Genomic DNA, 22,700 nt, shown 5'->3' with positions numbered 1-22,700 from the left:
AAGGAAACGGTGGGGATGATGATGTAGACGAATATTTGCATATTATCTTGCCAAGAGACACGTACGGACAAACGCACCCAGGTTGTACGGAATGAGATATCGTTCGGGAATGTACTCGAATCTGAACAGGCCAGAGAGATGAGGATATACGGTATGCTTTTACAGATGTAACATGCCGTTTTCCGGTAGCAAAACTAGATAAATTAACAAGACGCCATCGGGAACTCATGCTACTTGTGTGTGAAACCAGATAAGACTCAGGGAGATCATAGTGGGAAATTTATGATTTTCCGAGACGAATCTAAAACGGTTCGGTCGGTCTCTAGAATTAGCAAGTTGACAGAAGCGAGGGAAGCACCGTATTAAGTGAGGAAAAACGATTGAGCCGGTGACCGATGGTCAGTAGACAATCTTATAAAATCACTGTTCAAACAAAAGTTAGAAGAACTAGCCAAACAATATTTGCTTTTTAAACGATCTCTCGAAATTTCTAAGCCTCATTAATTGCGGCGGAAAATTGGGGGAATACCTTCTTCGACAAGCGATGTGATATCATTAGAAAGGCGACGGGTGATAATAAGGGGCGGCTGCGTCAGCCGACAGATTCAACAATTCAGAAAATGCGCATTTGCATATTTGATCTCGATGGAATTTCGTGCTACAAACACATGTAGGCGTAGATTTCGACAAAGTGAATAATGCAACAAAATTAAGGTTTCAAAATCACTCAATTGTCAATCAGAACTACTCATTCAACCTGCAACAGAGAAAAAAAATCGGGATAAAAACATCTGAAACTTTTCATAAATATAATTCGCAAAATTTTGGGGGAATCCCCTGCCAGTGTAATCATGCAGATAGCGAATAACCTGAATTTTAATGTGTAAATTTGATCTAAAAGATGTGTGAACAAATGAATCAGCAATTCGGTAATCAAAGCACGAGAAATTCATATTAAAAGCAGGATAAGTTGATTTTGGAGAGAAATATTCGACGAAAGCGAAAAACTATGGCGCGCACAGTACTAAATCTATCTGTGCGAAGCCTACACAACAGTCTCTGCAATGCGCCTTTAAATTGACAGTAACCTGAAATGTAAAAATTTTCTGTGATTTTTTTTCAGAAATCTCTGCGGCTGCACGCTCTCCCACAGAACAATTCCGAACTGCAAATTAATTTTTGATCTACAGAAAAAAAGTTTGGCGCGATCACAATTGCAGGTCTAAAACCATAAAACCATAATTTCAGAATTTTTTATCTGATTTTGTGGAGTTCCAAGATGATTCAAATGATTCTTAAAAAATTAATTAGTGGTTATAGATTCATGTATGGTCGTTTTCCGGAAGAAAAAATGTCAAAAATGGTCATTTTTGAAAGTTTTTTACAGAAAAAATCTATCTCCTCTTTCAGTTTTTGACATTTCTAGGAGTTCTATATTTCAAAAAAAAGCAATTATTTTCTCTACATTTTCTATGGATGAATTTTTAATTTGTCTGACAACACTTTTTTATAATTCAAAAACCTCATGAAATTGCACAAAATAGCATTTTTTGAGTTGTTTTTTGATTATAAAAAAAGTTTTGTCAGACGAATTAAAAATTCATCCATAGAAAATGTAGAGAAAATAATTTCGGTTTTTTTGAAATATAGAACTCCTAGAAATGTAAAAAAACTGAAAAAGGAGATAGATTTTTTCTGTAAAAAACTTTAAAAAATGACCATTTTTGACATGTTTTCTTCCGGAAAACGACCATACATGAATCTACAACCACTAATTAATTTTTTAAGAATCATTTGAATCATCTTGGAACTCCACAAAATCAGGTAAATAATTCTGAAATTATGGTTTTAGACCTGCAATTGTGATCGCGCCAAACTTTTTTCTGTAGATCAAAAATTAATTTGCAGTTCGGAATTGTTCTGTGGGAGAGCGTGGGCTGTTGAAAAAAAACATGAAAAAGTTCTATGCATATTTCATTTAAGAATTATTAAATTTATCCATGTTAACACTCGTTTGTACGAAGCTAAAAATAAAATATAGACAACCTGATATTTTAACGTAAACTTTCATATTCTTCGAGGAGCACAAAAAGTAGGTGATCCACGCAGCTGGCTGATGTCGTCAGATTCCGGAAGACTAACGCCTATTTAGACATGGTAGAAACTGAAAATTTAATCGCAACAAAAAAAGAATCTAAAAACGAAGAACCATCTCGTCATCAATTCAAAACATGGGTAGGAAAGTGGTACCGCCAATAGGCTCATATCAGATGAAATTTCAGTATGAATACTTTTTCTCTGTTAACAATCTCTGCATTGGACTCACTAACTTTATAATATTTCCTGCAAAAGTTCATGAGTATCGAGGAGGCGCTTTCCTAATTGCCTATTTCTGTATGCTCATTGTAATTGGATATCCAGCTCATTATCTTGAATCGATTATTGGACAGTATCACAGAAGTTCCCTAATGCTTTTCATGATACGATGTGCACCCATTCTACAAGGATTCGGTTGGATGTCTTTAGTTTCTGCTATCTTGATTCTTTTCCCATACCAGTATTCGGTTGCCCGAGCTTTCAAATTTGTTGTTTCTTTATCTAGACCTTGATCGAAATTAAGAATGCCTTGGTCGACTTGTGATAATCGCTGGAATACGAAAGGTACACTTATGAAAACAGAACTACAAAAATAAATAACAACCATTTTTTAGACTGTTATCAGTTTTTCGACGAAAAATGTCCCGATCTAAGATCTGGTCACATCGTGTTCAAGGGAGTATGTGTCAATGAAACAGATCTCCCCACAGAAGGAATCCAATCAGCAGAAGAACAGTATCTACAGTATGCCTTGTCTCATTAGAATTTTCGATGTTATATTTACAGTTCGGTAGTTCATAAATCTGTGAAATCTCACATGTCATTCTCCAATTTTGACTCTGGAATGGCATGCTCCATTTTTATAATTTGGCTCTCAATTGCGTTCATCCAATTGAGAGCTGGAAACAAGACTACCCCTCTGATTTATGTAAGAAAGTAGTCCAATTCAACTTTGCAAAAATAGCATTTCCAGGTTCCTACAGTGATAATATTTCTGATTTGTCCTTTCTTTTTCTTTCGAGCTCTTCATCTAGATGGTGCAACTATCTGAATAATGGAAATGATACGAGTCGAATGGGCTGAACTTTTATACAGCCAATTGTGGATTGATGCCTTGAATCTGGTCATCCAATCGTTGAGCATCGGAATTGGAGGTCATACTGTAATGGCTTCGATGGCTCAACCACAAAGACAAACATTCTATGTCAGTAATAGAACATACCCTATTCCCTCTAATAGAAGCCCATCCAGACCACTAACTTTGAACAAGATTATCACGGTTTCCATGCAAGATATCAAAAATCTGTAAACTGATAAAATGTTGGTGATATTGTGATAACTAATTTATCAGTTAACAGATTTTTGATATCTCTCATGGGAATTGAGATAGTTGAGCTTAAATTTGACGGTTTGTGTAGGTTTCTATCATAAGAAACACGGTAGGTCTTAACTGAACAGATTCTGATTCTAGGTTGCTAGTCTAGCGGTTCTTTTGGATACCATTTTGAGTTTGATCATAGCTGGAACATTGTTCTCCATTCTAGGACATATCAGTCATTCAATTGGAAGGGACTCTGTATACGATTTAACTGTTCTACCTCCTAGTATATCATTCGATTACGAAGAAGGAAACTCTAATGTTCATTTTAGGACTTATTCTCACTCATTCCACATGGCCTGTTCTTCTCCGACAAGTTGCCCATAACGCATGGCTCTGGGTGCTCTTTTACTATATTGCAATTTTAGTCGTTGGTTGGAAATTTTGTGCTTGTTGGTTCCTATTAAACAGTTCCAAAATTCAAAATTAATATTTTTAGTAGTTCTGAAGACTATCTCTGTTTCTCTTGCGGATGCTATTCATTTTTCTACAAGATCACATTTTTAAAACTACTTTACAATAGGAGTTTCTATAGTCATGGCTTCGTTTGGTCTTATTCTCTGTTGCGATGTACGTTTCGGACTACAAACTTATGGAATAACTTCCTTAACATCAGGGTGGTTCAACGTACATCCCAATGGTTGAAGATGTCCAAAAAGTTGCTACGGGACTGTTCATTACCGCTGAAGTTCTTACTGTACTTGAATGCTACGGATTAAAAATCTTCTATGGTGACATTCATTCCCTCATGGGGAATCCATCGGATTCCCAATGGAGTCATGCCTACACATGGTCATTTTGGAAATGGAGATGGCGAATGGCACCCGCCTTTTCTATTTTTCATGTGTTGACCTCATTTTTCCGACAGTATCCGAGTCCAGAAAATGATCCGGACTACAACTATTATTATGATGTAACACGATTTTTTTCATAATGTATTATTCTTTTATCTTTTTTCAGTTTATTCTATTCTTTCTGGTCTTCCTCGTCATCATCATCCCACTCATCTTTGGTTATCGCTCCTACTCGAAAATAGTTCGGTATCTAGCGAAATACGAGAAAAATGTATCTTGTATGCTAGATCTTGCTTACTCAAATAATTTTTTTCCAGAAGAAGTTCGATAAGAAAATGCTTTGGAGTTGCCAACGTAACATGCGCTCCTGGAATCGGATAGTTGAAAACATGTCAGAAAAGGACAAGGAGTTTGCAAAAGTCAAAAAAAAAATCAAAGTCTGTCCAACTCAATGATTCACTAAACAATTTCAGAATTGTCTTCCCGAGAGAGAACCATATGATCAGGATGGGTATTGGAAGAGTGTTTATCTTTCAATAGAAACCCCAGACAGAACCAAAATTTTGGAATGGGAACTTGACAGGACTGACGTGAAAGATTTCCAGATAGAAGAAATGGAAATTGGTGAGGAGTCAGATGAAGAATACAATTCAGAAGATGAACAGTTGGAGGAACTGCTGAATTCTGAATTTTCCAAATCTATTGAATCGTTTGAGGAAGCGACAGCTACTGTGGAGCCATTAACAGTGACTTTCGAGGTTTGATTCATTTCATATCTGAATCACTCTTCCAAATTTTCCAGACGTATAATGATTTGTGGTTCCCAAACGATGATAAAGAGAACGATCACAAGAAACAAAAGAATCTAGATCATTATTCATACTAAAATATATTTCATCTTAACTTTGTATATAAATAAAGATAATACACTGCTTTGAATAATCATTATTCTACCCAAAAATTTCATTGGATTATCTATTCAGGTCGGACATGAAAAGGGGCCCATCATGAGAAGTGGAACCTCAAAAAGTTTGGAGTCGACCCAGAAATTGTTTTTGACTGAATTCGGAAATGGTCTACATAAGCGCGGCGCGATTTCGTCCCCCGAACTGTCCCCCGAAATTTTTGCTGTCTCGCCTCCTTTAATGAACAATTTTTTTTAAAAAGAGATATCCTAGAGAAATATGAAAAGTTTTAAAAAGACCATCAGTGTAACCATTTTTACTAAACAGATAATGGCAAAAAAGCAGGGCATCATAATCTGAACTTCGAGGTGTCTTGAAAATCCGCATTAAAGGTTAAAAATGATCTGCCTCTGAACCATCAGTATCTGCTCGACCGATTGTCCGGACCCACCCAAACAATCACCCGATCACCATGGTCAAACTTTGGGGTTTCATCATAAATCTTGTACCACAACGAGAGATGTGTCCAGCATTCTCCCCGCTACAAAAAACAAGCATCATAATTCAAAGGCCACATAAACAAACATACTAAATTGTTTTTATCGATTTTTCGTTTACATTCTATCAAAATAAATGTCTCTCTCACTTGCGGATAAGTATTTCTCCACCTCCATTTCATTGAAAATGTTCACTTTTTTTGAGAAAGCTGGCCGACTTCGCTAACTTTTTTAGGCAAATACTCATTAGCTTGATGATCTTTTGCTAAATGCTCGCTTGCTAAATATTCTCATTTGCTAAACTCGCTCATTTGCTAAAATAGTCTCACTTGCTAAATTTCAATTGCTAAATTTTGATCATTTGCTAAATAGAGGATTTGTTCAAAGTGAAGGCTTAGGCTGAAACTACTTACCGGAAAACAGGTTTTTAAGCCTAAGCCTAAAATTTAAAGCAAAACCCAAAATTTCCACTTTTTCATTTTTAGCAAATGATAAAAATTTAGCAAATGAAATTTAGCAAGTGAGACTATTTTAGCAAATGAGCGAGTTTAGCAAGTGATCATATTTAGCAAGTGAGCATTTAGCAAAAGATCATCAAGCTAATGAGTATTTGCCACTTTTTTATCCATTTTTTGCGAATTCCTAACTCTCTTCTAGAATCTGTTTTCGTGCACGTGAAGAGCGCATGGGAAACATGCAAGAAACTTCTTCTTCGTCTTTCCTTTTCCCTGTTGTCTGCGTCTACTGTCTTATTCCCTCAGATATTCTCCATTCGCCATGTTTTCGCTCTGCTTGAAACTGCTTTTTGCAGAAGTTCATGCTTCCTTTTTTCTCGATTTCCGGATAATTCTTAACCGATAAATATTTAATATGCGTTTTTCTTTCTTTTTCTCTGCCACACATTTCGAACTCCCCCCCCCCCCAATTAATCATGCAGAATGTGCCTTCTAACTCACTGACCCCGTTTTCGTGATATGGCGAAATTCCGGATATCCAGCAGATTTTTGTTTTCGGCACGTCTGCTTCTAAAAACATGGCAAACTGATTGAACAACTGAAACATCTAGTGTCAATTAAAAAGAAAAATACATATCATTCGGTTCTCATGTTTACACTGTTGATTATATTGATTTCTTTCTTCAGAACTGTGTCTCTTGCAAACAGATGCACGTGATATGTCTAACTGCTTTTATTTAGCCTTCTCCGAGTATCTGTGTCGTACTTTATAAAACTGTATCTAAATATATTGATCTGAAAACTATATTTATGTTACAGAAAATGCCAGCAACTAACAGAAGAATTTCGTTAGGATCGCCAAAAGATCTCCGAGAGGTGAAGTTCTTCGACGAAGAGCCGATTCCTGACGTCCCACCAAAAGGTGCTCGTGTCAAGGTCTGTTATGCTGGAGTTTGTTTGACCGATCGCGAAGTGTCCAACACGAAGCAGGCCAGAATCACAAATGGAATCAAGGACACTAGCTTGTTTCCAGGTTCGGAAAAGTTTTTTAGATTACTGAAATGTTTATTTAAGTATTTTTCAGGCTATGAAGTATCGGGAATCGTGGAATCGTTCGGTAGTGAATGCAATCCAAGCGACTATGACTTGAATATTGGTGACAAGGTTATTGTTTGGCCGACTGACGAGATGTGCAGTCACGGATATGCTGATTATGTTGCCGTTCCGACTCTCCACTTCCTTGTTAAAATTCCAGAAGCTCTGTCGATGCATGTCGCCTCGATTCTTCCAGCCGGTGCTACCTGGGCTTTATCCGCTGTTCTTCAAGTAAGTTTTTTTATTGAATCATAGTTTATCATTCTCCATTCTGCAGGCGAGACCGATTGTTGAAGCTTTCTCGCAATCTAAAGGATTCTGTAACATTCTTATCGTAGGAGCTGGAGGTCTCGGATTGTGGCTTCTCAAGCTCGCCAAGCATTTCCTGGCTATCAACAATGATAAGAAGATTCGTTTGATGGTTGCTGATGCAAAAGAGGAACGTTTATCTCTTGCTGAAAGAAATGGAGCAGACTTTGTTGTTCACTGGGATGATTCAGAGTTCGAAGAGTATCTCATCATGAGAACAAAAGATGTTGCTCGTACTGGAGTTAACGTCGTTTTCGATTTCGTAACATCGCCAAGAACCGTCACTCGTTCATTGAAATGTCTCGCCGAAGGAGGTGTTCTGTTCGTTGGAGGTCTTTCTGGCTCGATGTCCAACTCCCAATAAAGCATGTGGCCAAAAACCGACTTGCCATTATGGGTGTCACTAGGTTAGGTTTTGTTTTAATTTTGATTGATAATGTTTTATTACAGAGGAAGCATCGAGCAACTCAAGAATCTCGTTAATTTGATCGCAGGAGGACAGATCGATGCCCCAGATTACAGAGTTTATCCAGTTGATCAAGCATCCACCGTTCTGAAACAGCTTTCTATGTCGGAAGTTGAAGGTCGTGCTATTCTCGAAGTGTGTGATCCAACTTCTGCTTTGGATGCCGAACAAGCTGGAGGAGTCCCAATTCCAGCTGCCACTTCTGAATAAATGCCCAATCATTTTGCCTCGAGGTGTAATAATTGTATTTCTACTTTGCCATTTAAGACATTGTCCCGTACCTCTTTTCCACTCATAATTAAACAGCTAAACAAATTAATTGTCCCCCCGTGCATTCACTCTATTCCCTAGTCATCATAGAGGTATTCCGAGTAGTGTTGCCATTTGCTTTTCGAAATTATTGAATTCCCTGTAAAATAACAATTCTCCCGTTTCTCGCCCAGACAGTGTTGTTGAATAACTTTTAAATACGAAAGATTTTCAGTTTATGGATAGGTATTTTTAGACTGTAAACGATGTGAGCAAACGAATTTATTGAATGCTATAATATAAAGATTCCTTGATTTGAAATGACATTCGGTCCACAACCAAAAATATTTAGACTCACATTGAAAGTCTGTTCTCGGGTAATCGGTTTCCAAACAGATTCGGGAAAATTCCGGATCAGAAATGGCTAGATCTGGTTAGAAAGTTGTCCGAATCAGGTTGAAAATTTGCTTTCTCGGTCGGATCTGGTCAGAAAATCACCAGATCTGGTGGGAAAATAAAAAGTTTCTGGTTGGAATTTTACTCGAATCTGGATGGAAAATGCGCGTTAACCGAATCTGGTTGGAAAATTTCCCGAAACTGAGGTCGTATGCAAGAAAGTGGAAAACCATTGTAAAAACCGATGTTTGGAAAACGGTTTTCTGAAAGTCTTTAAATATTTTTTTTCCCCATTTTAAATTGGATTCTGGGCTAAAAAATGACTAAAAATTAATAAAAGCACGGTGAAAATCCTTTCCAGACTTTCGGAAAACGATTTTCTAAAAACCAGAAAATGGTTTTCCACTTTTGCATACGGCCTCTGGTTAGAAACCGATTACCAGAGTTGAAGTCGCACAAAATTTCAGAGTAGGATCTATGACAGAAGAACCACTTCCGACGTGTCAGGCGGATATGAAGTATGATGTCCTTGCGAGAGCTGGATTCGCCCGACGAGGAAACCTTCATCTTCCCCATTCCATCGTCGAAACTCCCGTATTCATGCCGGTTGGAACTCAAGGAACAATGAAGGTGTGAAAAACTGAGATTTGAAAAACACCTTTTTCCTGTTTGCAGGGGGTCGTTACTGAACAACTTGTTGCCATGGATTGTCGGATTCTCCTATGTAACACTTATCATCTAGGTCATCGTCCAGGACACGAAAGAGTCAAAGCAGCTGGTGGAATTCACAAAATGATGAATTGGAATCGATCGATCCTCACGGATTCTGGAGGTTTCCAAATGGTATCTTTGAGCAAGTTGATGACTGTAGACGAGAATGGAGTCAACTTTGAAAGTCCTCATACTGGCGAGATGATGGCTTTGCCGCCAGAAAAGTCAATTGAGATTCAACAAGCACTCGGTGCAGATATTATGATGCAGTTGGATCATGTTATTCATGTTTTGACAACGGGAGATATTGTTAAAGAAGCTATGCATAGGAGTATCAGATGGTTGGATCGATGCAAAGTTGCCCATACGAGGGACGATCAAGCAATGTTTCCCATTCTACAAGGTGGTCTCAATCTGGATTTACGAAAAGAATGTGCTGAAGAAATGGCAAAAAGAGCAAAGGTTGGAATCGCTATTGGTGGACTTTCTGGAGGAGAAGAAAAAGATCATTTCTGGAGAGTCGTTGCTGCATGTTGTGCAGCTTTGCCACCACATCTACCACGTTATGTGATGGGTGTTGGGTTTCCGGTAGATTTGGTGATTTGCTCTTTTCTTGGAGCTGATATGTTCGATTGCGTCTATCCCACAAGAACAGCTCGATTCGGAACTGCAATGGTTCGTAGAGGAGGTCTGATGCAACTGAATCAAAAAAGATACAAAGAAGATTTCCTGCCAATTGATGATAAATGTAAATGCAACACTTGTAAGAATTATACTCGAGCATACATTCATTCTATTGCTGGAAAGGTGACTTTTCACTTTTTTCTGAGCTATTACATATAAAATGTTTCAGGAAACCGTCGCATGTCATCTTGTTTCCATTCATAACATCAAACACCAACTGGATCTGATGAGAGATGTTCGTCAAGCAATCCAATCGAACTCGGTTGAGAAATTTTTGAGACAGTTCCTTTTCGATTACTACGGTCCCATTCAATCCGAAAACCCTTCCAAGCAAGATACAGAGAAAGTACAAGAAGTTCCTCAATGGGTTAGAGATGCTGTTGATCATATGGGATATACTCTTGATTTTTGATTTTATGATACATTTATTTTGTTGTTGTTCTTAACTTGTGATTTGTTAAATTTTCCAGTTGTTAATTTATTCCTTTAAATTTTTTTCTCTTTTCCAAACTTTATCATCAAAAAAGGTAAGGAAACATTTCCATGACTCCCCAAACGTAATGTTCCTTATCTCTAGACAACCACGTTGTTTCTGTACACAGATCGAGTATACAAACTATACAGGATCGAGTATACAAACTCACCCCTTTCAGAACTTTTCGTGCTGTTTCGTGGATGCTCGATTCGAGTTTGTGTAAACCCATTGGGCGGCTCAATGCCCCGACCGCTTATCTCTCACTTTTTCCAAGATTGATTGTTTGAACTTTCTCTTCTCTTCCCCTCATCGCCACGTGTTTGTTGCACCGGTGATTTCACTAGAGGGGGGGGGGGCTCAGAAAAGAAGTCCCTTCTGCAGTGAAACAGTACGGAGAGACTGAGTATTTTCTGAGGCAAACAATCGACTTTGAAACTATTTGTAGTCGCAGACATAAATATAACCCATACCATTTTCGTCCTTCAGAATTTCGAAACACTAAAGATGAAATCTTCGTTGTTATTGGTTGGGTCTAGAAGGTTGAAATAGGATAAAACGGAAAACAGTGAATTTATTGATATTGTAGGATTTTTGATTTAGGTTCAGTCGAACCAAAATCCGCCTTGAAAATGATCAGACTAAAAAATGGATTTGAAAGAAATTATGTTCAAAGATTCGAAATCAAAAAAAAAATTAAATCCTGAAAGCGGAAAGAAAATAGAATTTCAGGAAAACCATTATATTCTGGAAACCGACGTTTTATAATTTCGAGAATAGAAAAGCATTACTTGTAAAACGAGAGAATCCGTTATCCTAACAGTAACGTAGCATTTATCCCTCCCATCAAATATATCTTTGAGGACCAGTTCATCACTCATTGAATCCCTCCACATGACCCCAGCTCAAGCCAGACACATCTTATGAGACACATTTTATCATCTTATGATTCCCAATCTGGGGAAACCCCCTCATCACTATCATCATCTGACTTCAGATGTCACCCCACTCGACACATTTTCTTTGTTCTCCTGGGTACGTGCAAAACCGAGACGTTTTCCTTTTCGTCGCTGCGATGACATCGGTTTCCGCAAAAATGTCTGCGACTCCTACCCACGTGGGTCTCTAATCGTTATCGGGTGAGAGACTAAGAGAATTTAGAGATAAAAAGAAGATCAGACCATCAACCAACACTTTTCCCTTCGTGCAGTGCAATGCGTCGACGGAATGAGGGAATCGAAAGACAGAATCAGTTCGAAAATGATGAGAAAATTGTTGACGTATCGTCAGATTTCTAAAGATGACGCTAACTTCATGGAATTCTGTAAACGGATTGTTTTGTTTCGAATATAACCAAACAAAGGAAAGAAAAAGGACAGTATTTATAGAAAACAGCTTTTCCTGATCCCCAACTTATGTAGCCTACTGTAGTCCTGATGAAACCCAACTCGCACCGAAACGAGGGATTCCCTCCAATTTTCTTTATCATCTCTCCTTCTCATTCGCCTTAATCTTGTCCAAATGATCATTCGTCTACGTTTCTTGTCTTTTCAATGAATTACATCAGTCTGACCAGGCGAGAATTCTGCTCGGAAAGATCATTCGATAAGGCAATGATCAACCACTAATTACATGAAAATGTTGCAATTTCAAGGGTTTCCTGATAAGGAGACTGAAGACTTCTTGATAAGTTATCAATGATAACTTCAAATGCATTGATTTTATGGTAACCAAGAGGAGAAAAATAACATTCTGCCTCCTTGATTGTATTGGTGAGGCGAGAAAGAAGTTTAAAAATTCTTTTTATTTTTTTAAATTTTTTTTTCAAAGAATGGTCTCCGTCTCGAAACTGTCCCGAACCAACAAAACACTTGTGAAAGGAAAATTATGAATAGGGTGCGAAAAGGTGGGGAACCAATAAAATATTGTTTAAAAAACTAAAGTGAGAACAAGCCAGGAATAAAAGATTAGATCTCGTCTCTAGTGAATCTGGCTAGTTTCAGTTATAAAACTATTGAGAAGGCACTAAAGGGGCATCACTAAACTACTATAGCCTGGCTTGGAGCCATTTGATGTCAAGAAAGAGAATACAAGAGCCATGAGATGAGTGAAAAGAGAGAATAATTATGTGAAGGTGAATCCGGCGGTTCTGTAGGTGTTGTAGACCTTCTCGATGGAGTTGGCGTAGGCGGCAGTACGGATGTCGAGTCCAAGGTTGTACTTGTGAGCAGTACGGATGATAGCCTCACCGGAGCGTTGCATGGTGTATTCGAGTCCAGAGTGAACGATGTCCTTCTCAGAAGCTCCAGCGATCTTGGCAGCGAAAGCAGCGTTTGGCTCGACTGGTGCTTCCTTTCCGATGGCCTTGGAAAGTGACTCTTGGACCGAAGCTGAAACACACAGATAATTGTCTTGCTATTTCCCACCAATAGAAAAATATCTCTGCCCCGTCCGCACGCACTTGAGTTGCTACTTTTCTTTATACTCTATTATGCTTGTCTGAGAAAAAAAAGTGTGAGACGCAGAGAAATAGTGTCTGCGTCTCCACTTAATATGCGCTATTTAGGCTCTCCGCTTCGATATCGCTACCGTATTCAGACTGCAAAAAATACTCTCTAGCCTTTTTTTCTCAGACAAGCATAATATTGCAATACGCTCAAGTGTAAAAAAGTCAGAGCATCTTTTACTCAACATTTGGAAAACTACTCGGCATCAGAGTTTTGCAGACCGGAAAAAAACATACCCAAAAGCATTTTGTTGGCCTCCTCGTCGTATTTGAAAGTGAGTCTTCCATAAGAGACATGATTCAAGTTCTTCAACCACTCGAAATATGAGACAGTTACTCCACCAGAGTTGACATACATGTCTGGGATGATGAGGCAATCTCCACGAGCGAGAAGGATCTTATCAGCAGCTGGGGTGGTTGGTCCGTTGGCGGCCTCGGCGATGATCTTGGCTTGAATGCGGTGAGCGTTCTCCTTGTGGATGGACTTCTCACAAGCAGCTGGAACGAAGATGTCGCACTTCTCGTACATGAGCTCGGTGAATGGATCAAAGTTCTTAGCTCCTGGGAAGTTCTTGATGGTTCCATTGGCGTCTCTCCAGTCCTCGAGCTCTTTCGGGTGAATACCATCTGGGTTGTAAACGGCGCAATCGTACTCTTGGATTCCGATAACCTTGGATCCAGCGCGGTGAAGGTATCTGTGAGTGTGGAGACCGACGTTTCCGAAACCTTGGATGATGGCAGTCTTTCCAGCGAGTCCAGTGTTGAGTCCAACCATCTTCATGTAGTCGGGATCATTGGTGAACACTTCAAGTCCCTTCCAGACTCCACGTCCAGTAGCGGAAACACGTCCGTGAATTCCACCGCTGACAATTGGCTTTCCTGTGATGCAAGCGGAAGCATCCTGAAACAAATCTTTGTTAGTAAAGCGTTGAAAGTAGTTTTAACTCACTCTGTCCAAATGCCCGATGGTTTGGGCGTAAGTGTCAGCGATCCATCCCATTTCACGCTCTCCGGTTCCCATATCTGGGGCTGGCACATCAACTCCGGGTCCGAGGAATCCCTTCTTCGCGAACTCGATAGCGATACGGCGAGTGATCTTCTCAATCTCGTAGTCGGTGTATTGTTTTGGGTCGATCTTGACTCCTCCCTTGGCTCCTCCGAATGGAACATCAACAACAGCGCACTTGTAGGTCATCAGAGCAGACAAAGCCTTGACTTCATCTTCGCAGACATCAAGAGAATAACGGATACCTCCCTTGGTTGGAGTTCTGTGCTCAGAGTGCTGGGACCGCCAGGCCTCAATGACCTCGAATTCTCCGTTGTCACGACGAATTGGGAAGGTGATGTAAAGAACCTGTGAAAATATTGATAGACAAGTCTCTTTGAATTATTATTTACCTTGTTCACTGGCTTGATGGCTCCGAGGATTCCGGTAACGAGATTCTTCTTGTCCTTCTGGCTCAAAGAGTTGGACTTGAGCTCTTCAACAAGTTTTGGGGCGATAACCTCTGCTCCCTTGTCAAAGTAGAAGTCGACCATCTTGTAGAAGGATGGGTTGACTTGCTCCTCCATTGGCTTTTGCTCGTCGAGCACCTGGGAGTGGGCATCGAGAGTAGCGGCCGAATAGTTTCGGACAGCGACCGAGCGGGCGCCTCTGGCGAGCGTGCTCAACATTACCTGAAAATTAGATATTTGCAAAAAAAACTACTGGAACATCATCGAAATCGTGAGAAATTCGAATGAGGTTATGCAAAAAAGCGAGTTCGGAAAAAGAAGACTGGTGGGTCCCGCAGCGACAGACTTGGCCTTTGAGTTTTCTTTGAGCGGAAGTTTAAAATTAAAAAAAGTCAGACCTATTTTTAGATTTTTCAGCCAAACCGGTCAAGAAGCAATCTAGAATAGAGAGAAGAGCAGCAAAAAGTAAATCCCAAAATTTAGGTGTCGCCCGAATTTATGCAAAGTTTTCTAGGCCACGAAAAGCTAGGCCCAGGGACGCGGGCGCCACGAAGCAACCGAGGGGAGCCAACACTATACTGTTTACAGGACAACGCGCAACCATCGTCAGAGGGCGAAACTAACGAAACTGCAAGCAAACGATAGCGTTTCAGGGGAGGGGTGAGTGGGAAACAGAGATAGAGAAAAAGAGGAAGTTGGGGCGGCGAGAAAAAAAAAACATAAAAAAAGAAAAAGAAAACTCCGCCCTCTGAAGAAGATGAAGAAAAGAGCGCAACGAGTGTGTCATTGATCTTCGTTCATGTCGACGATGGACGTGTGTGCTGTATAGAGAGGGCAATCCGCATAGCAACGAAACAGAAGAAGACTATTTAGACGACGTCATCAGGAAAAACAAGAAGGAAACATTATTTTTTCGTTTGTTTCATGTCATATCAAATCTCATTCAATGAATGACTATTGTTGATGTATGTTTCTGAAAAATATTTGTTTCATGATCTCAAAATCTGATCTTCGTTGCTGTCATTTCTGGATCAAAAATTTTTTTTCAAAACTTTCTGTTTCACTTCCTCTCAACTCACAGTTATCAGTTTTCAATTGTATACTTCTGAACAAAAAAGTTTACGAAAAAATTTCTAGTTCCAGTTGTATGAAAATGTAATACGATATATTCAGATTGACTGGAGGAATATATTCTTGATAACCTAGATATTATTCAGTGAACTGCAGTTAACAAATTTGTAAAGGAAATATCTTTCAGGCAAGAGAAGAACGGGAATGTAGAAATAACTTTTCCACAGATCTATTCTGACACAAATTTGACTGGAAGGATACGGAATTCCTATAATTAATTGTCACCTGAACAAATTTATGAATCTTTACTAATAACAATCACCAAGTTCTGTGTGTGTGTGTGTGTCCGGTGTTCCCGGTTAGCGGACCCTAGCGAAGTCCACGCTGAACCAAAATTCCCCAAATTTTCACAGAAAACCCGAAATAGCAGCGAGATGATGCCCGTCAATTTTGATCTCAATAATACAAAAAATTGAGGTCATGAGACTACAAAAATTTTTTTTTTGGGAACACTTAGATTTTTTTCTCTCAAAGGTAGGTTGACAAATTCACGGGAAAATTCACGCCGCCTGTCGGCGATAATAATCTTCTGGTTCAAGAGTATCTCGGAATCATCACAGCCAACCAGTTAATGTTTTCAGTTCTACAACCAGGTCACCCATTTATTCAGCACACCACATTGAAATCCACATTGCGCACACATCTTTGTATCAGTCGTGGTTTTCAAGTCTAGCAGCCAGATTTATTGTTATCATCTGTTCTAGAAACATATTTTTTCCATTCAAAAATTATCAAGCATGTCGGAAGAAATAGCATCGGAAGTCCCAGCTACTGAAAAAGTTGAATCTGTCACAGATTTCGATCAGGTATTAGAAGATGGAAAACCCTTGGTTCCCAAAAACCAAAAATTATAGGCAACGACAGATAGCAGTCGTCAATGTGGTCGGCTGAAACATGCAGCAGCGTTTTCATTGTTTCGTGATTTGCACATAAATGAGTCATTGCATAGAAAACATGCGAGAAGTGATTATAAAGTTTATGATTTGAATAACAGAGTGGTATAGAATACATATATCATAGTGAAACAAATATAGATATTCAGATTTTCTATGTGGTAAACACAAGTGCGATGCCAATCACAAAAGATGGTCCGTTTTGTCTGAAAGTGATGAACAAGGATAAAAAGGTATTAGTATTTGAATCAAAATTCCATCAGATTTAAGATAATTAGAAACTATTCTATGGAATAGAAAATCGTATGATATGTTCACATAAATTTAGGCAGTTGCCAAATTCATTCGAAATGAGCCCAAACAATCCTATAAGCAAACGGGACTGGCTTCTTTATTTGGATGTTGTTCTGATATCGAAGACAAAATGGAAGTCCTTGATGAGAATGGAATGGTCATCGCAAAATCATTCCTCCATCATGATCAATTTCGAGGAATTGAGATTGCTATCAAGGATCTATCTGGTCAAGTGTTGATAAGAATTCGTGGGTCTAGAGATCAAAAAGATGCCTTCTCCGTCGTTGGACCAGATAATCGTTTTCTTGGAGAAATCAGACAGAAGATTATTTCATCTGGAAACTCCACGGATAATTACAAAGGAGTTGCTTGTTGGTGTATGTAGATCCAAAAATATAAAAGTTCTTCTGAGATAACATTTTTCAGTTTCTCCCGAAACTGAGTTGAACATCAAAGTGTTTTTCATGGCCGCAGCATTTTTGATCGTACGTTTGAATGGGAATTCTGAAACAGTCTGATAAAATAACTTCAGGAAATCGACTATTTTTCTGAAGTCACCAGTCGCCAAGCTCCATTTCATACACCTGAAGCGGATTGTGAGTTTATTGCACATTTTGTTTATTATTCTGGTACAAAAATCGGAGCTGTGCAAGAGAAAAGGAGGTCGCCGTGGCCAAAGATCCCACAACGACATCTACCGTAACCTTATTATTACTTTCTGGATTTATTTACTCGATTTACGTGCGGTTTCAGGGGAAAACGAGAAAATAAATCCTTAAAATATTAACATTTTTAGGTTACGGTAGTTGGACCTTCAGCCACGGTCACCTCTTCTACAGCTCTAATTTTTTGTATCAGAATAATATATTAACTCAATTTCTAGATCTCAACCCAATAATCAAAACCCCACCATACCATGATCGGGTTCCAAAAATCAGAAAAGTTGCGGCAAAAACGGTTGGTTACTTGTTGTTAATTTAAACACTTTGTAAACTTTTAGAAAAAGAAAAAAGGGAAAGTATCGAAATCTTCGAAAGAATCAAGCCGCCAATCAGAAACCAAAAGGGAAACTTGTAAGTTTCGAAAGCCAACCGAGCTAAGATTGTTAATTAAGTTTCAGTAATGATGCCAGAAATTCATCATACAAGACACTTTGATCCAATTGGAGGAGAAGAGCAAGGTTTTGCGAAAAAAGAAAAAGCAGAAGATTTCAAACCAACGGAACCAGCAGCAAAAGAAGAAGTGGATGTGAATGGAATGACTAGAGATCAATTCAAGAAAGCAGCTGTAAAAGTGGTAGAATATCTCATGAAACAAGATGAGAACATTCGAACAGCTCGTTGTTCTCCTGCACTGAAACCAGGATATCTAAAGGCTCTTCTACCTACAAAAGCACCTACAAAAGCTGAAGACATTGATGATATCCTCGAAGATTATCACAAATTGATCGTTCCGGGTCTATCGCATTCAAGTCATCCCAATTTCCATTCGTTTTATCCAGCTGGAAATCCGTTTCATTGTCTTCTTGCTGATCTTCTTGGTGGTCATATCGGTGATGCTGGCTTCTATTGGACGTCGAATCCAGCACTAACTGAACTGGAAGTGATCATGATGGATTGGTTGGGTGAAATGATGGCTCTTCCAAAAGAGTTTTTATTGTTTCCGGAAGGTAGTCGCGGCGGAGGCTGTATGCAGGTAATGAAGAATTCAAACGAGTCCCAAAATATCATTATTTTTCCAGAGATCTGACACCGAGTCAAACTTTCTCGTGCTAATTGCTGCAAGAACTGAAATGATCCAACGAATGAAACAACGGGACAGACGTCTGAGATCATCTGATATTCTGGCTCGTCTTGTTGCCTACACTTCTTCTGATGTACTTCGATGTTCTTAGAATCCAAATTTAAAAAAAAAGAGTTTCAGGCCCGTCGTTCCATAAAAAAGGCTGCAGAAGTAGCAATGGTGAAGATGCGAGTTCTTCCTACTGACGAGAACTTTATCCTTCGAGGAGATACGCTTCACGCAGCTATGGTAGCTGATATCGAGAAAGGGCTTATCCCATTCTTCGTCGGTGCCAATTTCGGAACATCAGGTCCTTGCTCTTTTGACCATCTTCATGAATTAGGTCCGGTGTGCAGAGATCATGGAACATGGTTGCATGTGGATGCTGCGTATGCGGGTACTGCACTAATATGTCCAGAAACACGTGGATTAATGAGAGGAATCGACTGGGCTGATTCGTTCTGCACCACTCCGAGCAAACTGATACTAGCAGTTTGTGATGTCTGCTGTCTCTGGTTAGGTTTTGAACAAATTATCTTAAATCCTAGAAAATATTCAGGGTGAGAGATCGTCATAAACTACAACTCGCATCACTGGAAAATCATCCAGATCTACCATTCAAAGGCCTTCCAACCAGTCAGAGAGTTGGAGCTCTCAAAATTTGGTTCATGATTCGTTCATTCGGAGTCGAAAATCTTCAAAATCAGATTAGGGAGCATATCAAGTTAGGGCAATTGATGACCAAGATGCTCCAAAAAGACTCAAAATTTGAAGTGTGCAATAAGGTTGTGATGGGATTAATTTGCTTCCGTGTCAAGGCCAACGATATGTTCAATAAGGCTTTTTTGTACAGATGCAATGAGACTGGAAAAATCAGTTTGGTAAGAAAAATTCATTTCATGTTTCTACATTTAGTTTTTAGGCATCGTGCATCTTGCAAAACAAATTTGTGATCAGAATGTGTATAAACTCGCCAAGATGTTCAGAAGAGGATCTGGATGCTACATACAAACTGATATGCAACGAATACGATATCTTACAGCGTAAATCCATATTCACTAATTGTTAATTTGTTGTTAATTTAGCATTCCAAAATCGTATTGAAGTAATGAATGAGGCAGAACTAGAAGAGTTCATCCGTGCACCAGCCAAAGTTCATTCATCTGCCGAAGTCTCTCGTCGTTTTCCTGTTCTCAATCCATTAGAACCATATAGAAGTCTTTCTCAGATAACATCTCGGATTCAAAGTTCTGAATGCCTCGGTACATTATTTTTTCAATCTCATCACTTTCATTGTTTTTTTCCAGATGCACCTGTTAAAACTCCAAAATCACCTCAACCAACAGCCTCATCCCCTTCTAACGGTCCACCAACTCGTACTCCAGCTCCAGATAATTCTGAGAAATCTGATCAGTGAACAATTTTTCCGAAAATAACGTTTTAAGAGTAAACATGATCTACAGTAATCTTCTGAACCTTTGAAAATCTTCAATCATGAATCTTGTAACCTTTTCGAATTCCCATCCGTCCATATTTCTTTTCGGGGCATAAAAAAGAAAGCAACCTGTCTGCCATGTGCCTTCCGAACTGCCCTCATCCCTTCTATTCTCAGATTTTATCTGGTCCCCCGCGTCACATCGAAAAGCTTCTTCTCTTCTCCAGAATCGATTTCTCTTTTCTTTTTAGCCTGCTAACATGCCAAGACAAAGTCGAACACGAAATCGCTTTATCATCGCCTTTATCATTATGATGTGCATGGCATCACTGTATATTTTACTTTTGAAAATCCGAAAAATGAATCATCTGTCCGAATTGGAAGAAAACTCAAGGCATTTTGCTATAATCAACGATATTGTGTACTATAATTCTACTTATTCTGCATCTGAAAAACCAACTTTTATGTTTCTGATAACCAGTCAAATTGCTAATTTTTATCTTCCGATGACTTGTAGTTCAATTGATGGATATACTGAAACTACTTCACAAATTGCGTAAGTCGAATATCAGTTGCCCATTTATTTAGTGATCATGCTTTAGAATTCAACAAGTTGGAGAATCTTTGTTAGTTGGAATATGCACAGTAGTTGAAGACCCATTATACGTCACTTTGAAACTGGATGATTTCAGCATGCAGGTATGTCTAATTTTTCCCAATTTTTTGTTTGGGAAGTTTGTTTCAGATTGATGCTCCGACTCCTCTCGAGCCGCTATCAATCAGGAAATCAGTTGTAAAAGAGGATCATGTCATTTGTATGTCTCATTTAATACTTTATGAAGATGGAACCACAGTCCTTTCTCTTTTGAAGCATTTTAAAAACTCGGCTGCCAAGATTATGATCTACGCTGCGAGTGTCAGGCAAGCCGATTTCGTTTCTTTCTCTAGTACTCTCTTTTTCTCTAATTTCAGTGATAGCTTATACAAAGCTCTTGAAGAGTATTCGGATAATGTAGAAGTTGTTCCATGGATGCTTCCAGAAACCAAAAAGCGAGGGGACTTCGATAAACTAAAACTAGATCCAAATTATTCAAGAGCAGGAACAGATGGAAGTTTGACTCATTGCTTCTTAAGATATGCTCCCGTTGTTCGCAAGTTGACTCTGATTGATTTGGCTACTCTTAAGTTCAATTCAATTCCGTTTAATCCAGATTATACCTTAAGGTACAGCCATTAGCATCTCTCTTAAATTCTCTCTTTTTCAGCAAAGAAGTCACAAGCCTGGTGACAGCAGGATGGAAGTTGAAAAAGTTGACCAATTATCGTGTCACTATGAATTCCCGTAAGACATCCTTTGTGGAAATTAAGCAAAAATAAAAGACTTGCAGAGAACGATGTCGTTCTGAATGAAAAGTGTTTTGTTCATCAAGATGCGCAAGATTTGGATAAAGAATGCGGAGATTTGCAGAGTCCGAATATCGAGAACACTGTTAGTTTGTTGAAAGTTTCTTGAAAAAAAAAGTCGAGAGTATTTCTTGCTTTTTTAAATACTTTTATAGACAAAGTGAGGGTGGCGAAAAACTCCTAGATTCCGGCTGAAAGTATTTGGCGCCTTGGCGTTGCGGGCGGGCCGTGGACGGCTTGTCGACGGAACGTTCGTTCACTGCGCATAGAGTCACAGTTTTCCGAGCAAAAATCTGCTAGACATCAATCTGTTGATCACGAAAGGGAACTTGATTTAAATTTAGAAGTGATTTTTTTGTCTTTATGGAAAAGAACATCTACAAAGAACTAAATGTCGTGTTCTCTACAGAAAACGAAACTGAATATAATGTACGTTGACCTAAATTATCTTGGTTTCTGAAAGAGATATCAAACATCTGTAAACTACTAGAATGTTGAGGATGGTATAATAAATCATTTTGTTAATTGTAAAATTGTTGATACCTCTTTTATGAATGGAGATAATTATATTCAAAGTGCGAGAGTGGCATACTTGAGGAAACATAGAAACACCTTCTTCTTTCACCAAAAACAATGATCTCCTCTTTTTTTTCAGCTAAAAGTTTTCAAACTTTTCAGCCTTCTCGTTCTATCTACATTCCAAAAGTAGTCCAATTCGACAATTTGAGTATTTACGAAGATGCCCTCGGACGGTAATTACTTACAGTCTACTAAAAACTGTTTTCTACTTTTTCTAGATGCACTTCGTACAAGTCGACGATCGAAGATCGTCAGAAACTAATGAAGTTCGAATTCGAATTGGAAAATCGCGTCTCGTCGGAAGTCTGTGAAATTGAATTGATGCGCGACGACTTCAAATGTCGAGTGGCAATGGATTACAGCAAGAAAATGTTCAGACGAAGGACACGTCTTCTGATCACTCACAAACGGGCATTTTTACGGTTTTGGGATGGTTGCCATCTATAGAAATAGTGGTTTTTAGTTTTTTTTTGTTGTCGATGTAGAACGGTAACATGATTATTTAGGCTGCCTATGTCTCTCTGTACTCCATCGGATTAGGTTTTTAATTGAATAAACACCTGAAAACTGGAACGGGCTGTCGCTACAGAAAAAGGCAGTAATCCTAATTTGTTTCCCACTATAAAAATGGTCATAGACATACTCGATTCGTTTAAAAAGTTTGCCAGTTGTTCTAAAAGTTTGCCAGTTGTTCATTTTCCCATTATTTTTTT

At 38.9% G+C, this 22,700-nt stretch overlaps 7 protein-coding genes across 7 annotated transcripts; 6 read left to right on the top strand and 1 right to left on the bottom strand.

Moving 5' to 3' along the window:
- Window positions 1–2,154: 2,154 nt before the first annotated feature.
- Window positions 2,155–5,155, top strand: Cbr-snf-8 (the record flags this gene model as incomplete). Its single annotated transcript, XM_002633389.1, has 11 exons — window positions 2,155–2,235; window positions 2,283–2,511; window positions 2,712–2,841; window positions 2,884–3,025; window positions 3,071–3,134; window positions 3,748–3,871; window positions 3,915–4,020; window positions 4,092–4,388; window positions 4,436–4,591; window positions 4,743–5,027; window positions 5,072–5,155. The coding sequence occupies 11 exons, from the start codon at window positions 2,155–2,157 to the stop codon at window positions 5,153–5,155; spliced, it is 1,698 nt and encodes a 565-aa protein (XP_002633435.1).
- Window positions 5,156–6,948: 1,793 nt separating this feature from the next.
- On the top strand, window positions 6,949–8,206 carry CBG06201 (the record flags this gene model as incomplete). The annotated part of the gene is made up of 4 exons (XM_045235665.1): window positions 6,949–7,159; window positions 7,211–7,452; window positions 7,499–7,878; window positions 7,981–8,206. 4 exons carry the CDS (start codon window positions 6,949–6,951, stop codon window positions 8,204–8,206), a joined length of 1,059 nt encoding a protein of 352 aa, XP_045093042.1.
- Window positions 8,207–9,154: 948 nt separating this feature from the next.
- Cbr-tgt-1 lies at window positions 9,155–10,448 on the top strand (the record flags this gene model as incomplete). Its single annotated transcript, XM_002633387.2, has 3 exons — window positions 9,155–9,271; window positions 9,317–10,159; window positions 10,206–10,448. The coding sequence occupies 3 exons, from the start codon at window positions 9,155–9,157 to the stop codon at window positions 10,446–10,448; spliced, it is 1,203 nt and encodes a 400-aa protein (XP_002633433.2).
- A 2,184-nt stretch (window positions 10,449–12,632) lies between these two features.
- On the bottom strand, window positions 12,633–14,688 carry Cbr-gdh-1 (the record flags this gene model as incomplete). The annotated part of the gene is made up of 4 exons (XM_002633386.1): window positions 12,633–12,898; window positions 13,252–13,915; window positions 13,964–14,368; window positions 14,413–14,688. 4 exons carry the CDS (start codon window positions 14,686–14,688, stop codon window positions 12,633–12,635), a joined length of 1,611 nt encoding a protein of 536 aa, XP_002633432.1.
- Window positions 14,689–15,974: 1,286 nt separating this feature from the next.
- On the top strand, window positions 15,975–16,016 carry CBG26303 (the record flags this gene model as incomplete). Its single annotated transcript, XM_045235664.1, has 1 exon — window positions 15,975–16,016. One exon carries the CDS (start codon window positions 15,975–15,977, stop codon window positions 16,014–16,016), a length of 42 nt encoding a protein of 13 aa, XP_045098473.1.
- Window positions 16,017–16,337: 321 nt separating this feature from the next.
- Cbr-hdl-1 lies at window positions 16,338–19,986 on the top strand (the record flags this gene model as incomplete). Its single annotated transcript, XM_045235663.1, has 14 exons — window positions 16,338–16,406; window positions 16,455–16,598; window positions 16,643–16,732; window positions 16,822–17,164; window positions 17,214–17,299; window positions 17,320–17,383; window positions 17,671–17,744; window positions 17,788–17,860; window positions 17,908–18,482; window positions 18,529–18,663; window positions 18,711–19,084; window positions 19,129–19,450; window positions 19,492–19,612; window positions 19,655–19,986. 14 exons carry the CDS (start codon window positions 16,338–16,340, stop codon window positions 19,984–19,986), a joined length of 2,802 nt encoding a protein of 933 aa, XP_045093043.1.
- Window positions 19,987–20,264: 278 nt separating this feature from the next.
- Window positions 20,265–22,434, top strand: CBG06197 (the record flags this gene model as incomplete). Its single annotated transcript, XM_002633384.1, has 7 exons — window positions 20,265–20,560; window positions 20,607–20,703; window positions 20,750–21,228; window positions 21,270–21,346; window positions 21,393–21,493; window positions 22,087–22,160; window positions 22,206–22,434. The coding sequence occupies 7 exons, from the start codon at window positions 20,265–20,267 to the stop codon at window positions 22,432–22,434; spliced, it is 1,353 nt and encodes a 450-aa protein (XP_002633430.1).
- Between the last annotated feature and the right edge of the window lie 266 nt (window positions 22,435–22,700).

The sequence above is a fragment of the Caenorhabditis briggsae genome (assembly GCF_000004555.2).
Source record: "Caenorhabditis briggsae complete genome, chrIV, whole genome shotgun sequence".
NCBI classification, from domain to species: Eukaryota; Metazoa; Nematoda; class Chromadorea; order Rhabditida; family Rhabditidae; genus Caenorhabditis; species Caenorhabditis briggsae.
This window is presented reverse-complemented; position numbering and strand designations above follow the sequence as displayed.